Raw genomic sequence first — 18,363 nt, forward strand, 5'->3', positions numbered from 1 at the left:
GTCTATACCTACCGTCGGTGATTAACATACGGTATAGTGCTATTACATATACCGTCTATCTAGAGTTTTAGTCTTTACCTACTGTTGGTAGTTAACATACAATATAGTGCTCCTATATACCGTCTATCAACAGTATTTGTCTATACCTACTGTCGGTAGTTAACATACAATATAGTGCTCCTACATGTGTATATACCGTCTATCAACAGTATTTGTCTTTACCTACCGTCGGTGGTTAACATACAATATAGTGCTCCTATATACCGTCTATCAAGAGTGTTAGTCTATACCTGCTGTTGGTAGTTAACATACAATATAGTGCTCCTATATACCGTCTATCAAGAGTTTTAGTCTATACCTACCGTCGGTGGTTAACATGCAATATAGTCATCCTATATACTGTCTATCAACAGTATTTGTCTATACCTACCGTTGGTGGTTAACATGCCATACAGTACTCCTATATATCGTCTATCAACAGTATTTGTCTGTACCTACCGTCGGTGGTTAACATACCATACAGTACTCCTATATACCGTATATCAACAGTACCTGTCTATACCTACCATCGGTGGTTAACAAGCATTACAGTACTCCTATATACCGTCTATCAATACTATTTTTCTCTACCTACCGTCGGTGGTTAACATATAATACAGTGCACCTATATACCGTCTATTATCAGTATTTTTCTAAACCTACCATAGGTGGTTAATATGCAATATAGTGCTCCTATATACCGTCTATCAACACTATGTTTCTAACCTGTTTCTATACCCACCGTCGGTGGTTAACATGCAATACAGTGCACCTATATACCGTATATCAACAGTATTTGTCTATACCTATCGTCGGTGGTTAACATGCAATATAGTCCTCCTATATACTGTCTATCAACAGTATTTAGTCTATACCTACCGTCGGTGGTTAACATGACATATAGTACTCCTATATACCGTATATCAACAGTACCTGTTTATACCTACCATCGGTGGTTAACAAGCAATATAGTACTCCTATATACCGTATATCAAAAGTATTTGTCTATACCTACCGTCGGTGGTTAATGTAAAATATAGTGCTGTCTATTAAAATTATGTGTCTATACATACTGTCGGTGGTTAACATACAATAAAGTGCTCCTATAAACCGTCTATCAACAGTTTTCATTTATACCTACCGTCGATGGTCAATATAACGTATTATATGGTCCGTATATAGTGCTCATATATACCGTCTGTCAAAAGTATCTGAATTTACCTACCGTCGGTGGTTAACATACAATATAGTGCTCCTATATACCGTCTATTAACAGTATTTTTTTATACCTACCGTCGGTGGTTAACGTAAAATATAGTGCTCCTTTATATACCGTCTTTCAATAGTATTTCTTTATACCTACTGTCGGTGGTTAACATAGAATTTAGTGCTCCTATATACCGTCTATCAACCGTATTTGTCTGTACCTACCGGCGGTTGTTATCAAAACAAACTATTTTCAATCGACAGTCCAAAATTTCGTATCTATACTTCACTCTGAATGACTGATGACATTTATTTGACCAGTAACATTCCCTATTGTATTCATTGTTTAGTTTTCTCCCTGAACTTGTCTGAAATATTTGCGGCTGTACTGATGGCAAACAACAATCAATCAATTTCTTAAAGTACTTCTTAATCTAAATAATATATTATTTTTTAATCTAACCAGTAATATGTGATCGGTGAATGTACGTATGACAATTACGCCAATTTTGAAAAAGCATATTTTTTTTCATTTGCACACATTGACATTTTTTAATTTGCGCCAAATTGATTCGAAAGGTTAGGTCTGATAAATTTAGATGAAAAAAATTAACTTGTTTAACCAAACGCAGCAATTCAATTAACACAAGCTACAATATAGATAAATGTGTGTATAGAAACATGTTGAGCTCATGGGTATCATCATTTAATCACACTTCTGGTACCCGAACATTTACTTTCATATATGGAACCGATGCCATAAAGAAAAAAACAGGCTTTAACTTATAAAAATTTTGATAAAAAAGGGGATGCTTTATTGTAGGGAAGATATCACAAGGTTGCAGTTCAACAGAAGTGTTGCATGACAATACTCAGTTAAAAAAGATTTGTGCATATGCAAATGTGCTTTTTATGTCAAACTGTTACAATCTTATTTTATAAAGTGATACTTCAAGTGTGATGTACACTTGCAATAAACTTATCCTGCTTTCAACCCCCCTCCTCCTCCTCGTCACGTGTGAGCAAGTGGCAGGTGGCAAAAGGCCAGAAGGAATATTTTTGTTATTATATAAATAAATTCTATACATCTTATATGCCTCATGACTTGTGTTTACCTGTTAATTTGTGCAAATGAAGAAAATAAATTTGGCGCAAAGAAATATAAAAAAAATAGGCGCTAATTAAGTGCAGATTGGCGCAAATGGAAAAAGCCGAAGCAAATATAATCTTTTCTCGTATCAAGATTTCGAGATTTTATTCATAACCTCAGACACATACTTGTGTACAAGAGGACAATAATATATACAACCATATTAAGATAATACATAGCGAGACAGGACAAACGAAACACAAATACATAGTATATTTTAAAAGACAATTGGTATAATTAGATTAAGTATTTTATGATTTTTTTCACGAAAATTGATAATTTCCTTTGAACTTGTACGTTACATATAGACAACAAGCCAGTGAATTTCTTCTTGCTTGGATTCATTACATAGTAATTTGGTACAAACTTTGATCTAAGAGCAGAAACATCAGCATTTTTACAGGTAAACAATATATGAAACTCATCCCCTATTCCCTCATTACATAATGTACATATTCTATTTTCCCTCGCGATCCCCGCCCATCTACCCGTCTCAATAGGTAACTTCAAATTCGAGCATCGAAGTTCAGATATGTAATATCTGTCCTTGGGTAATAATCGCAATAGATACGGTTCCAAACCAAACTCGAGTTTGAATTAATAAAGAATAGAATTCACCCCTATCAGATCAAATTGGTGTTTTCTTTCTTTTTTTCGTTCAGTTTCATCTAGTCCATTTGTTCATTTGACTCTGTCTCCATCACGACTAGGATGCATTTTAATTTATAATGTAAAGTCGTTCAGGTTTTTGTTTTATTATATAAAAAAAAGAAGATATAGCATGATTGCCAATGAGACAACTCTCTAAAAGAGACAAAGTGACACCGGAATTAACTATTAAAAAAAACCTTTAACAGATCACGGTACGCTGACGGTACAGATGTCTGTAAATTCAGAAATTGATGCGAGGTTTTTATTATTGCGACAATAATTAAGACTCGCATTTTGAAGTATTGCGTTTGAATTTTTTCTTAATCGTTGTAATCAAAATCTCATTTCAGGCGTTTAAGTTGCTAAAATTCTATAATTAGTGTATTATTCTCCCAAGTTTATTTGAAAAGGTATAATTCCTCTATACAAATGGCAAAATCTTTCATAAAATATCCAGTAAGTTGGATAAACGTTTACCAAATCATCCCAATACAGTTTGATTTATATATTCACTTTGCTATTCCGTTCTTGCACAGTGATATATAGTTCATTTTGCGTCATCCCATATTCTAGCAAAGGGAGATTATCTCAGCATCACCGTTACATTAGTAATAGCTGTCGTACATAAAATAGTTAGCTCGAACTGTATGATCCTGTGTGAATCTGATCTTTATATTAAAAGTGCATAAATGGTTCACATATGGGTCTTATTTAAACATTAAACAGTATCAAAACAATTAGTGCATTATAATATAACCAAATAGGCATGCAAAAAAGAATCAATAGGCAAAATATGCTTGTCTACCGTCTAATTCTAATTGCTAATATTTACTGTATTGTACATAGCTCAATTCCATTCCATTCCATTCAATTTTATTTATTTTTTAATTTTCAGCAGAAAACAGTATTTCTAACAATTAAATTGAATTAATTTGATATGACGTTGACACACGGTAATCACTCTCATGTTTTTATTTACATCGCTGTCAATCATCCGGTAAAGATGAATATTCATTACTACCCTCGGTAGTTAACGTCCCTCGATGGTTAACTTTAAGTGCCTACCATCATATTACAGCATGTGCGGCTGGTAGAATGTTAGAGACTTTTACATATTTCGTGGACAGGTTTATTGCGGCGAAAATATTGTGTGCAAGTTATAGTGCCTGTTTGAAACCATAGCTCATGCGTATGTTGCATGGAGGGGAAGTAATAAACGCATAAGATCAGAACATCTGTTTCATGTGACTATATTATTATTATCCGACCCTTGATTCATTTCACACCGAACTCTTTGTCTACATGAAAAGCATATAAAATTATGCGAGTATCTACTTCATCAGGCGTACAAAAAAAATCTTAAAATCTGACTGCTCCTTCTGAGCATCTTTATGTTCATTGGAAATGGTCTAGGTCTGCAGCATTGTGCAATATATTAAAATATACATGATCTTCCAGGAGCGTAGCTGCCGTAAGGCACTTTAGGCACGTGCCTACACATATTTTTTTCACAATTATTTTTTTTTTATGAAAAAAAAATAATAAACAACGTAATCTGTAGATGAAAGCCGGTGAAGTTGTCAAAACTCTTAAATTATCGAATGTCATGTGTACACTAGTCTCTCGTCCTTAGTGAATGGAACATTGGATAGAATTGAATGTTTTTAAGATTTTACCTTATATAGAAACTATATTTATAAAACTAGAACTTTGCTCAGACCATTTCACTTCTATCAACAAAAACTTGAATGAACCTCAACTTAGACACGTGAGTTTTTCAATAAGTTGTTGTTAGTTTTCAAATAGCTTTCCACTTTGTCTTTACCCGACTTGCCAATGTTGGTCGTCCGTTTGGCTGTGCAGGATGTATAAATACGCAGTCACGCCTAGTCAAAATGGGAACATTAAATCCGATGCCTAGTTGTAGAGAGAATGCAACTCTTTGATGAGTTCGTAGTTGGTCTACTGAAAGGCAAAATTTATGCTCCTATCCAATAACCCCTCACTTTCCAATGCATGGCATTTTTAAATTTTCAGACCTTCGTCCTGGACGACACCTGTTACAGGACCTAAAAAAGTAGCTCCAAGTTGTATTTATTGTAAAAAAAATTTCAACGGTCCTGAACTTGCATAAATATTTGACACTGGATGTAAAAAATCAATCAATCAGCTGGCTTCCAGTAATTTTGAGTACTCTCAAATCTGCGTGTAATGGCCACAATTATTCAAAATTCCTAAGCAGGTAGGGATTTTACAGAAGAGGATATATAAAGAAATACGAATTTCTTGAATTTTGTTGGGCATCGACTACGTCTGTATGCGTTTATGTGGCTAGGGTGAAGGTTTAAGATTCAAAAGATTAATAGTTGATGTCTAGCCAAAAGGATAGTTCTATTATATAGTAGTATCAGTGTTTACGTGCCTATTTTTTAATGAAGGATCATCAATATGTACTATTATAATTATCATGATTAAATAATCAATAAATTTAATATTTTTGTACATAAAATTTTGCAGCTAAAACGCTGAAAACCTTTTTCCGAAGGGGGGCTAGCCCCCTTGAACCCCCTACCAGGGCTCTGCCCTGGACCTGCTGGGGGCCTTAAGCGGCCCCCAGACCCCCTGCCGATTGGTGCCTACAGTTGAATGAATACCTAGCTACGCCCCTGTCTTCCGTGCTCCCATAGCCTCGGTAGAGCTTTTGTTTGTTTTAATTTCTCGCATCTTAATAAGTAAGTCAGAAGGAGAACCCTGACATATAACACACTTATCCCATTGTATTTCATTCCTACTTCGTTTAGGGCTTGATAGTGGGAATAGTTTAACAGGTCAGGTTTGTGAATATTCCGGGTCTGAAACGTGACCGAATGATTCGATTTGTATATTACAATTATAACAAAACTATCAACTAAAAAAAAAAACAATTAAAGTTATAAAAGACCACGAAAAAAATATTTCCTGAAACAAAACAACGATCTTCAAGCTAACTGGACTATTCAAAACATACAAATCGACCATACAACAAGCAAAAAAGAGAATTGAAGTTAGTGACAATTGTCCTAGTTAATGACCTGATAGTGTAAGCTACAAAACGATTAACGGCACGAGAAAAGGCGTGTTTGAATCAAGGCAGAATTATCACTAAATTTGTGTTTTAAATTGCAATTTTCTTCTCACCGATTAACATTACACGAAAGATATTTGGCACACATATGAACCATGTCTTATTGATGCAATCAAAGTAGAAATCCCGTGAAAGTAAAGCGCAATAAAGTTTCTTTCGTTCAAAATGTGGTAAATTTCAGCTAAAAAAATAGTCTTACTAAAATCATGAAATACTTATACTTAAATTATATAAATCTTTTCAGCTTTCGTTATATCATAAATTTATTTTTAAGCTAAATGATAAGTATCATTAGAACAAATAACGCAGAAAGCAATAATTCTATTTTTCGTGTTGAAGATTGCCTGTATGATGAGGTATCTTTGGGTACCCTAAGAAACCACAAACTTTTGAAAAACGTGACCACGGTAGCTTACGACGACATTCATGATTGGAAAATATAATGATTTTCCAATAGTTTGCATATAAATATAGCCGTGTGTTATCCGTTAACTTAAACTCGTTATCTAGACGTCTTTTTCGATACTGGGCACCCTACTAATGATCACTAATAGGAGAATACTTTTCTTTACAAATACAGGAAACCGGTATGCCATTCTTATCTGTAATATGAAAAATAACTTTACTTGTTCATAATGTGAGTTTCTTTTAAATAAAAATAAGTCAAGAAATCGACAATTTTAATGAACATTAGATACACTCAAAATACAGATTAGGACGTTGTCTTCATTTGCGAGATTAAATCGTATTTGGGTTATTGGTTTACACTGTCAACTGAACATTTCCGCTTCCGGAAACGCTAGGAAGATGCCGGCTTGATCACCATTCAAAGTTATAGGGAGCTAAATCCATTGAAATCAAATGCTTTTCTTATGCTGACATGTCATGATAAAGAAATAAGGTGCAAATAAGATAACATTCAATGATAACAAACCCGTATGAAAGCCCACCAATCTCTACAATACATTGCATTTCCTGTGTTTTTATCACCCTTGTTTAGTGATATTTAGAACATATAAGAAAAAAACTTGAATATCATGTTCCTCATGATATCGGAGTATATTCTAATTTAATAATGTTTATTGTACGGTATATATCAATCATGTAAAGCTATTTTGGTCTATTATCGGGCTGCAAAAGCACCGAACACAACAAAAATATACCACAGAAAACCTTAAATTATATACAGTATATGCATGTTCACTTTTATCTACAGCGCATTAAACGGCGCATATGTAGAAAAGATAACGGTAACATGGGCTTTGATGAACAGCTCATACCTATGTCCTTCCCCTGAAAGTGAAAAGTTTGTCAGTAAAATTATGCATGCCAATCGCCATTTACCAGTGAAAGGGAATTGCCTGTATCCCTGTAAAGTTAGTCAAGCAACTTCACGATCTGTATAATTTATGCAGAATAACTAAAAATATTGTTAGTTCCACAGGTACTTGACTATTCTTAATAAAAGCAATGCTGATTATCAATTATGAAATTTAATTTGCCGATTGATTTGTGCAATACAGAATTGTATGTTTTCAACCACTTGCTCCACATGGGAAGGAAGTGACCCTGCCCCTAAATGCACAAACAATGTAGACAGGGAAAAAAGTACACAATCTAAAGCAAAAGCAACACTAAGACCTTTAAACATGTTAAAACAAAACTAGGGGCGATCCAGAAGGGTAAGCAGATACTGCTCCACATGTAACGTACTATACGAAGGAAACTCTTCTCAAATGAGTGAAGACCTTTGCAAAATATAGATTTTCACTTTTAGAGGAAGCAATCTACAATTTAGCAACACAGTTAAGTTTTTAAAAAATATCAACTAAAACTACTATTATTCTCAGTTAGATATTTTCACAATCAGATTTTTACATTGGTCTCATCGTGTTGAAAAAATTTAGACATCTCACAACTGCTTTATCTGTATTTCATGCTTGAAGAATGTATCTGTATAACTTAACTTTGCAAAGAGCTACTGGCATTGCACATGCAATGCATCCTACACATCTCACAACTACTTTATCTGTATTTCAGGCTTGAAGAATGTATCTGTATAACTTAACTTTACAAAGAGCTACTGGTATTGCTCATGCAATCCATGGAAACTTTTCTGGAAGCAAGTTACAAGAAATAGTTGTATCCAGAGGCAAAATATTGGAACTTCTAAAACATGACCCAAATACTGGAAAATGTTACCCTTTGTTGTCAACGGAAATATTTGGAACTATTAGAGCTCTTATTCCCTTCAGATTGACTGGTGGTTCTAAAGGTATGTTAAATAACTGCTGATGTATGGCTTTATATAGATCTTTTAGTTGTCCCTCCACCAATAAAAATTGGCTGCACCAAAATAGCCTATATGCAGTGCTCAAAGGGGGCATTTAAGCACCAGAAATCAAAATCCTTTAGTTGTCTTTTATATATGTAGGACTCTAAAGTGCGATGGGGACGTTAAAGTGCGATGCTTCCATATGGTAAAGTCTGATGGTCCGCGAAAATATAGACGTTAGAAACGTAGTTCGATAATGACGTTAACAGTCGTTCATACAAACTAGAAATGAACATGCCAGAAGATAGATGGAATATTTGATTAACACTTTTTACAACAAATGTCCATTACTTACTAGTAATTGATTTAATTTAACCGTGTTCTTTGTCGGCTGAATCACAATGTTTATTTTTGAGTGTTGGAAGAAGGACTACAGTCGACCCTTTTACTATATAAATACAAAACAGTATTCGCATACCTATCCTGCTTCTATTTGAAGCGAACGGATACATTTGAATCATTGTTTATGTGGCAGTGTTATTTGTGATCCCCGTTAAAATGCCGTCAATTTTAATGAAAAGTAACGTCGGTAAAATAGAGATACATGTTTTTGTGCGTGAACTGTAAATTGTCTGCTAAAACATTAGTTCTTACTGTACATTGCCGGAAAATAAAACATGTATTTGTACTCGCTACCAAAAAAAAGGAGAAAGCTCGGCAAACATTGCATTTCTCTCTCATTTAGATTAAAGCTTATATATACAAATAAATGTTGCATATTCCGACAGTGAACGAATTTCGTATTTTCAATTTTCAATGAAAAATGTAAGAGAGGTTGTAACACTAGTGTGGACGGCAATCTTCACCAATTATCTAAATATTCAATAGGCTCCGAATTGTCAAAAAATCATTTTACATAAAAAATAATATTTTGCAAAACATAAATTAACTTGAGGGGGCTCGCGGGTCTAAATCAAATTTTTTATTTAATATAAGATTTCGCAAATTTTTTCTATAAATGAACTATATCTTATACCTAATAGAAAAATAAAATCAAAAAGGGGGGTCACCGATCATTTACGCTCACAATCTGACTTCGAAAGAAACATACATTTTGGTAAAGGTACTTCTTTTCTGTTGAACTAATAGGAGAAAAAGAGGTAATATCAAAATAAAAAACGAATTTAATTACAGAAATCGCTTAAATTTTACAATTATTTAGTTTATGTATAGCTTATTTGAAAACAATAATAAAAAATATAGGTCACCGATGAGTAAAAAAAGATATTTCAATTTTAATGACAAAAAATAGCATTTTTGCACCAAAGGGAGATAATTTGGAGCTTTTTTCATGATATAAACATTTTCAAAGTCACCTGGGTCCAACACAAAATTGGTTTTTTTGGAATAATTTTTGTACCACATGATAAAGTAACAACTACTAAAGGTAATAAATAAAATTTGTAATGAAAAATAAAAGTTTATTTTTTTCCTGAAAATCTTATACCCGCGAGCCTCCTTAATAGCAATTATTACATGGTCGGACTTGTTAATTTAGAAACAATCCCTTCAGCCTACCGGTAAATTGTAAAGCCTATCACATATGTTGTACTTTAGCATAATAGCTTTTGCGAAAAGACTTTTTAAACCTCAATGTTTTAAGGATGTATTCTTCTAACTTTTCAGTCTCGTTCAGTCTCGTTGAAATCTCGTTCTTGAATTATTCCCAAAACATGTGATACAAGTGGAAAATATCAATGAATTTTTAAAAAAATTATAATCAAACATAACTCTGTGAAAAGATTGTGTATTTACAATGAATGGTTTTTGAGTAATCCAGTTTTCAAATTTTACAACCAATCAAGTCTGTATTTTTAGCAAAATTTTGAGAAAATGGGTGAGGGATACCAACAATGATTTTATAAGAATCATGTTCATCCCATATCATTTTGGTCTTTTCAAATTTCTTAGATATGTATTTTTCAATTATTTATAACAAAAAAGTTGAAATAATATACATTTTGTTCTTAAAACTGAGAAAAATTGTAAGAATACAAAATTGACAGCATGGTAAATTTTACACAAAAAAGCGTCAAAATATGATAAACTTTCTTATATTAACACCTACCTATAGTTTTTTTAAGTAAAATTTATTCTGATTGGTCCACTCCATCTTTATAGAAAGTATGAAAAAAAGTTTAATTGTGGAACTGTGATTTTTTTCACGATAATAGCCAAAAAATAGGTTAAAATCGATGAAAAATGGGTAAATCATCAAAATTGGGCATTTTCAAAGGGTCGTAGCAAAAAAAGTAGTGCACCACCATATGATTTTTAGCTAACCTGTCCCTTGGGACAAGTGAGCTTATGCCATCACTTGGCGTCCGTCGTCTGTCGTCGTAAACTATTTCAAGAATCTTCTCCTCTGAAACTACTGGGCCTAATACTTTCAAACTTTAACTGAATGTTCCTTAGGGTATCTAATTTATAAATTGTATCCGAAGTTTTGATCTATCAACAAACATGGTCGCCATTGCTAAAAATAGAACATAGGGGTCAAATGCAGTTTTTGGCTTATAACTCAAAAACCAAAGCATTTAGAGCAAATCTGACAGGGGTAATATTGTTTATCAGGTCAAGATCTATCTGCCCTGAAATTTTCAGATGAATCAGACAACCCGTTGTTGGGTTGCTGCCCCTGAATTGGTAATTTTAAGGAAATTTTGCTGTTTTTGGTTATTATCTTGAATATTATTATAGATAGAGATAAACTGTAAACAGGAATAATGTTCAGCAAAGTAAGATTTACAAATAAGTCAACATGACGGAAATGGTCAGTTGACCCCTTTAGGAGTTATTGCCCTTTATAGTCAATTTTTAACCATTTTTCGTAAATCTTAGTAATCTTTTACAAAAATCTTCTCCTCTGAAACTACTGGGCCAAATACTTCCAAACTTTAATTGAATGTTCCTTAGGGTATCTAGTTTGTAAATTGTATCCGAAGTTGTGATCTATCAACAAACATGGTCGCCATTGCTAAAAATAGAACATAGGGGTCAAATGCAGTTTTTGGCTTATAACTCAAAAACCAAAGCATTTAGAGCAAATCTGACATGGGGTAATATTGTTTATCAGGTCAAGATCTATCTGCCCTGAAATTTTCAGATGAATCAGACAACATGTTGTTGGGTTGCTGCCCCTGAATTGGTAATTTTAAGGAAATTTTGCTGTTTTTGGTTATTATCTTGAATATTATTATAGATAGAGATAAACTGTAAACAGGAATAATGTTCAGCAAAGTAAGATTTACAAATAAGTCAACATGACGGAAATGGTCAGTTGACCCCTTTAGGAGTTATTGCCCTTTATAGTCAATTTTTAACCATTTTTCGTAAATCTTAATAATCTTTTACAAAAATCTTCTCCTCTGAAACTACTGGGCCAAATACTTCCAAACTTTAACTGAATGTTCCTTAGGGTATCTAGTTTGTAAATTGTATCCGAAGTTGTGATCTATCAACAAACATGGTCGCCATTGCTAAAAATAGAACATAGGGGTCAAATGCAGTTTTTGGCTTATAACTCAAACAGGGTTCGTACGGGGCATGGAATCCTGGAAAAGTCATGGATTTTTATTTAGGGGGGAAAAGGCCTTTAAAAGTCATGGAAAGCTATATTTTAGTGATAAGTCCTTGAATAGTCATGGAAAATGATTATTTGCACTGTAATCTTTATTGCATGTCTTCAAACATCTCAAATTAAATGATCCCCGTAGTTTTTGTCGAAACTGTTTCTTTTTCGAATGCTAGAAACAAGGCCCCAGTTGTGGTAAGTGTAAAATGAGAATTTAAAATTTGTTTCTTCAAAATTGTTTATAAAAATATGCAACTGCATCTGGTTCCCTTCATAGTGCAATTTGCTTTAACAGTATCACTATTGAAATAAGAAACCAGCTATCGGAATATTTGAAAACGAAGTTATTGCTACCAAACAGCCGTTGAAAAACACTTTTAATGAAAATGTATGGATAGAGGAGCTGAAATGATAAGAGTCCTACATATAGTAAAGAGCAATTTTTCATACAAAAGTTGTGAGGATATCGTCTCGGTATTTAAGAATATGTTTCTGGATAGTAGACAAATGTCACTGCTGAAATGGCAATGATGCCTCTAAGTAGGAAGGTGATAGTTTTTTGTCTACAATGCATTATCTGTTTGATGAAAGTCCAACCAGTCAAGAGGATTATGCCAAATAACCTTTTCTAATACTTTGTTTATTAAAATATTTCAAAATTTGTATATATTCTTTTATACTGTAAAAAGAGGCAGAACATATACCAAAGGGGACATTCAAATGAGTGTGTAGGTCATACTTTTTCATAGAATCTTTGATAACAAGTGGGTCTACATCATTGTTAGCAAACTTAACTCAGTATTGCCATTCATAACTATGTTGGTATTTCTCATTGTGTTTCAGTGCAATTGTGTCATTATTGGATGTTAAAAAGATTGTTTATTTAGTTGCATGGAAAGGACACAAAAGCATGTTTATAGCATTAGAGATGACTTTTTGGTCTATAGTTTTGGGGTATGGAAATTTCATAAAACATCCTTGAAAAGTCATGGAAAAGTCATGGAAAAATGGAACTAAAAAGATGTATGAACCCTGCTCAAAAACCAAAGCATTTAGAGCAAATCTGACATGGGATAATATTGTTTTATCAGGTCAAGATCTATCTGCCCTGAAATTTTCAGATGAATCAGACAACCTGTTGTTGGGTTACTGCCCCTTAATTGGTAATTTTAAAGAAATTTTGCTGTTTTTGGTTATTATCTTGAATATTATTATAGATAGAGATAAACTGTAAACAGCAATAATGTTCAGCAAAGTAAGATTTACAAATAAGTCAACATGACGGAAATGGTCAGTTGACCCCTTAAGGAGTTATTGCCCTTTAAAGACTTTTTTCACAATTTGTTCATCATGTTGACTTACTTTAAAAAATCTTCTCCTTTGAAACTGCTGTATCAATTTCAGCCAAACTTAGGCTAAATGAGTTTCAGAGTATCTAGTATAAATTTTATATTTTATTTCCTTGTATGTCAAGAAACATAGCTCCTATGGCTAAAATAGAACATAGGAGAAAATGATTATTTTTTTTGGCTTTTGAAGAAAATAGGACGATCCAAAAAACATTTAAATAAATTGAAAAGCCAAAATAATCATTGATGAGAGATTTAACCAAAAGAATTAAGGTGAGCGATTCAGGCTCTTGAGAGCCTCTTGTTTCTTCACCAATTAATTTGTTACAGTCTTATAAACCCAAAAATCACTGAGAGTGTAATTCAGTTTTTCTCACATACAGAAATTTTTTTTCTATGAAAAAAATGTTTATAAGAACAAACACTCAACAAAAACTTGTGGCCACCTATATGGTAGAGGTATTACAGAGAACTCGGAAGTCTGTCAGTATAGTTAATGATGGGGAGAGGATGGACTGATACTTACTTAGGTAAATCAAGCTATTAACAAGCTACTATACATTAAATTTTGAAATACTGAACATTTGCAAATTTACCTTAAAATTATTGTATACATGCCAATTTTCAATTTTTGAGTAAAATGATATTTTCAGATTACATTGTGGTTGGATCCGACTCTGGAAGAATTACCATCTTGGAATACATACCTCAGAAGAATGTGTTTGAAAGGGTAGGTTTACAGCTGATAAAAAAATGTTTACCATATATTTGAATTTTCGTGTTTTAGAAAGAAAGGAACATCTGTATAATAAAACAAATTTGTGAGGGTTCCACGAACCAGTGTCTCGCCTACTTTTGCAGTAAATTGCAGGCTCAACAAAAATGAGGGAAAAAATCAATAAAAATATTCTGCTTGATACTATCTTTTGATTGTAAGAAACTTCTGTCCAAGTTTGGTAAAAATCCAGGATAGTTTATGAATCTAATAAATGTTTTAAAAACTTTAACTGCAGACTGGATGTTATGTTAACTGGAAGAAAACTTAAGTCCATTTATAAGTAAAATACAGATACACAGGTACAAAATATTAACAAAATTTCCTTCTAGATACTAGCTTTTGATCATAAACAAGCTTCTGTCCAAGTTTGGTACAAATTAAAAATAGTATAAGAAAGTTATCAAAATTTTAAAAAATTTAACCAGAGTGAATGTATTGTTTCCTGGCAGAAAATCTAAGCCCATTTAAAGTAAATTACAGAAAAAATTGATTTATCGTTTTACAAAATTTACTTCTGGATACTATCTTATGATCATAAACAAGCTTCTCTCCAAGTTTGGTACAAACCAAGGATAGTTTAAGAAAGTTATCAAAATTTTAAAAACTTTAACCAGAGTGAATGTAATGTTTTCCTGCAGAAAAACTAAGTCCATTTATAAGTAAAATAGAGTAAAAATGGAATTTTATTTTTACAAAATTTACTTTTTGATACTATCTTATGATCATAAACAAGCTTCTGTCCAAGTTTGGTAGAAATCCAGGATAGTTTAAGAAAGTTATTAAAATTGTAAAAACTTTAACCACAGAGTGAGTGTAATGTTTTCGCGCAGAAAAACTAAGTTCATTTATAAGTAAAATACGGGAAAAATTGAATTTTATTTTCACAAAATTTACTTCTGGATACTATCTTATGATCATAAACAAGCTTCTGTCCAAGTTTGGTAGAAATCCAGTTTGGTTTAAGAAAGTTATTAAAATTTCAAAAAACTTGTACCACAGAGTGAATATTTGTGGACGATGTAGGAATGTAGGATCGCTTAGTCTTGCTTTTTCGACTTTAGTCAAAGGCTCGACAAAAAGAAAATGAAAAAAAAATACTGCTGTTGGTGCTCAAAATGATAATCCTTTATATTAATTGTAATTAAGATCACAGAACTTTCTAAACAATGTTTCCATACGATTTTGTTTCTAACTTACATGTGACTGATGTTTGTTTTTGTATTGACATTATAAAGCATGTTAATAGTCGTTTTTTGGTGAGTCACATTTTTAGTTCTCTACCGCCGAAGTCGAAACAGACTTTAGGTTTGCACTCTGTCTGTCTGTCGATCCATCAGTCCCGCAAATCAATTTTCTACACTTGTTTTCTTTTAATGCTTGAAGATATTGATTTGGTATATTGACTATTGTTTTATCATGACAAGTTACAGATCGAGTTTGAATTTTGTTCAGGTCTGATGAGTTTGTGCGAAGTCATGGTGTGATTTAACTTAGAAAATTCAATAATCAGTTTTCCACACTTTTTTGTCATTCTAGTTTACAATATGCAAACAATTTCTTCAAGCTTTTCCATTCAAACATGTATGATTCCATAGAATTTTTAAAGTTTTCTAATCATGTATAGAGACAATTTTTGAAGTGCATTACCTTGGTCCCATTTATGTTTTCATGGAAAAGCTTCCAAAAAGTCCTTAGGGCTATTCCAGAAAAAAATGTATGGGGGGGGAGGTTGGAAGGCACATTGTATTAATAATACATGGGTGATGGGTATTAGAGCTATATACACTATAATGCACTTATAATTCTCAATTACAATTGTCTGGGCCGCGGGTACTGACAAAAACTGCCTTCCAACCCCCCCATACATTTTTTTCTGGAATAGCCCTTATGACAAAGGTGATAAATACATAAATTTTCGTTATATTAGATGACATCTTCGATTTGCATATTTTGTCTGACATTTTAGTTCTGACATTTTAGTTCTGCCATTTAGAACCAACTTTACTTTGTCTGTAACATCAATTCACTTTCAAATAACAGGTTCATCAAGAGACATTTGGTAAAAGTGGTTGTAGAAGGATTGTTCCTGGACAGTACCTGGCTGTGGATCCTAAAGGAAGAGCTGTCATGATAGGTATTTCACTTACGACTACTAAAAAAAATATATCTATAAATCAGTTGGTTTATGACAACATGTCTTTTTCAGAAATCAAACCGATTTTGATCATAATTGTAAAATAGAATAAAAAGGTATCAATATGCTGTTTGTTAAGATTAGGGAATCAATTGGTTGAAACTTATGTAACCATAAAATATTATACTTGAGAATTCAGGTAGTGTGAATTTGATATTTAGATAAAGAGCGAAGTGTAGGATTACATTTGTTGAATTATAGAATATAAGAAAAAAATTAGTCTTATAAACATTTTTTCACCTATTAAGAAGATTATATCATACATGCAGAGCAATATTACATCCTATTCTTGATTATTTAATGATTTTTAAATATATATCTCTTTAATTATTAACAGGTGCAGTTGAAAAACAGAAATTGGTCTACATATTAAACAGAGATGCACAAGCTAGACTGACCATTTCTTCACCTCTAGAAGCTCACAAAGCTAACACACTGGTCTATCATATAGTAGGAGTTGATGTTGGTTTTGAAAATCCAACATTTGCTTGCCTTGAAATTGACTATGAAGTGAGTACCTGTTTTAAATACAAATGTGATTTCATAGTGGTAAAGAAAAAAATATTTTTACAAAATGTTTTGATTTAATAATTTTAAGCATATCCAAGTCAAAAGATGGTATTCACAAATTTAAAACAAATAGACTTTTTGCATCAAAAACTCTCAGTCTACACTGAAAACCACTAGTCGGATGCCCCAGACTTGTAAATATTGATTTGATGTGGTGAAATTTTTTTAAAGGACAAGTTATGATATTTAGTTTCCAGAATAGTAGATGAAAAGTTTTTGGCACAGACTGAACACTAGAAAAGGAACATTGAAAATTTTCACAACAGAATTTTGAGTCTTTAAGATGAACAAAGCAGTAAAACACATTCTTATTCAGTACATGTATCTCAATTTTTTGTAAGCTAGAGAAAATATATTTAGATAATTTAAATCTAATCCAAAAATCATTTACATTTCTATTTCAAACATTTTTGTACTCCAGAATTTTCTTTTATTATAGCTCTCTATGATATCTATTTAGTAGTTAAGTTAGCAATGCAGGCTATCTCTTTAAAGTCTCAACACTTCTTCCTATGATTCTGAATAAGTGTAATTTGTAAACCCTGGGTCTTACTTTCTTCTTATATGAAAAAAAATAGTTTATTGGTTCAGGAGATTGCCTTTCTGTATTGTCTGAACATGTAAAACAAGAATAATCCTTATAACTTACAGGAATCGGACAGTGACCCCTCTGGTGAAGTAGCAGAGAAAGCACAACAGTTACTGACCTATTATGAACTGGACTTAGGATTGAACCATGTTGTTAGAAAGTACTCAGAACCACTTGATGAACATGCTAATTTTCTTGTATCAGGTAAAGTGGATGTCTGTTAGTTCTATTCCATTGAATGTCCTGGAGGGTTTGACATCACATAATATTATTTTCTGTGGGTAATAGAGATTAAAGCAAATATAACTATTTTACAAATGAAAATAACAATAACTGGTGTCAGGGCAATATAAAAAGTGTTTTTATTCTGACTTTAAAGATTTAAAATGCTAAAAACATTTTGCTTACATACATATTAACTACGGAAAGTTTGATTGTTCATCTATATTTGATAAATATTAAGATAGTATACCAATGTTACAAACCATGATGTCTATTTTAGTTCCTGGAGGCACAGATGGACCAAGTGGTGTGTTAATTTGTTCTGAGAATTATGTTACATACAAAAATATTGGAGACCAACCAGATATCAGATGTCCTATTCCTAGACGCAGGGTAAGTGGTGCTCTACTGTCATTATTTTCTTTAAAATACTTTTGTGAGATTATTTTTAAGGATATTAGTAAAAGGTATTATGATATAAAGTTTTCAGAAATTTTTGTTTTGAGTTTAATTCTTGGGGTGTTTTTTTTTTATGAAAGATATTTAACCGTAAAAAAACTACCCTATGGTAGTATTTCAATA

General features: G+C 32.5%; 1 protein-coding gene across 2 annotated transcripts in view; it reads left to right on the forward strand.

Moving 5' to 3' along the window:
• The first annotated feature begins 6,950 nt into the window (after positions 1 to 6,950).
• Positions 6,951 to 18,363, forward strand: part of LOC143080849 (splicing factor 3B subunit 3-like) — a 30,994-nt gene continuing 19,581 nt past the window's right edge. The window contains exons 1-7 of one of the 2 annotated variants that reach the window (XM_076256915.1): positions 6,951 to 7,071; positions 8,211 to 8,445; positions 14,082 to 14,158; positions 16,247 to 16,340; positions 16,738 to 16,910; positions 17,622 to 17,763; positions 18,062 to 18,174. In XM_076256915.1, coding sequence (XP_076113030.1) covers positions 8,220 to 8,445; positions 14,082 to 14,158; positions 16,247 to 16,340; positions 16,738 to 16,910; positions 17,622 to 17,763; positions 18,062 to 18,174 — 825 coding nt within the window. In that variant the 5' untranslated portion in view covers positions 6,951 to 7,071; positions 8,211 to 8,219. The remainder of the gene's footprint in view (positions 7,072 to 8,210; positions 8,446 to 14,081; positions 14,159 to 16,246; positions 16,341 to 16,737; positions 16,911 to 17,621; positions 17,764 to 18,061; positions 18,175 to 18,363) is intronic. The other variant, XM_076256916.1, reaches the window with a different exon arrangement.

The sequence above is a fragment of the Mytilus galloprovincialis genome, chromosome 6 (genome assembly GCF_965363235.1).
Source record: "Mytilus galloprovincialis chromosome 6, xbMytGall1.hap1.1, whole genome shotgun sequence".
Lineage (NCBI taxonomy): Eukaryota > Metazoa > Mollusca > Bivalvia > Mytilida > Mytilidae > Mytilus > Mytilus galloprovincialis.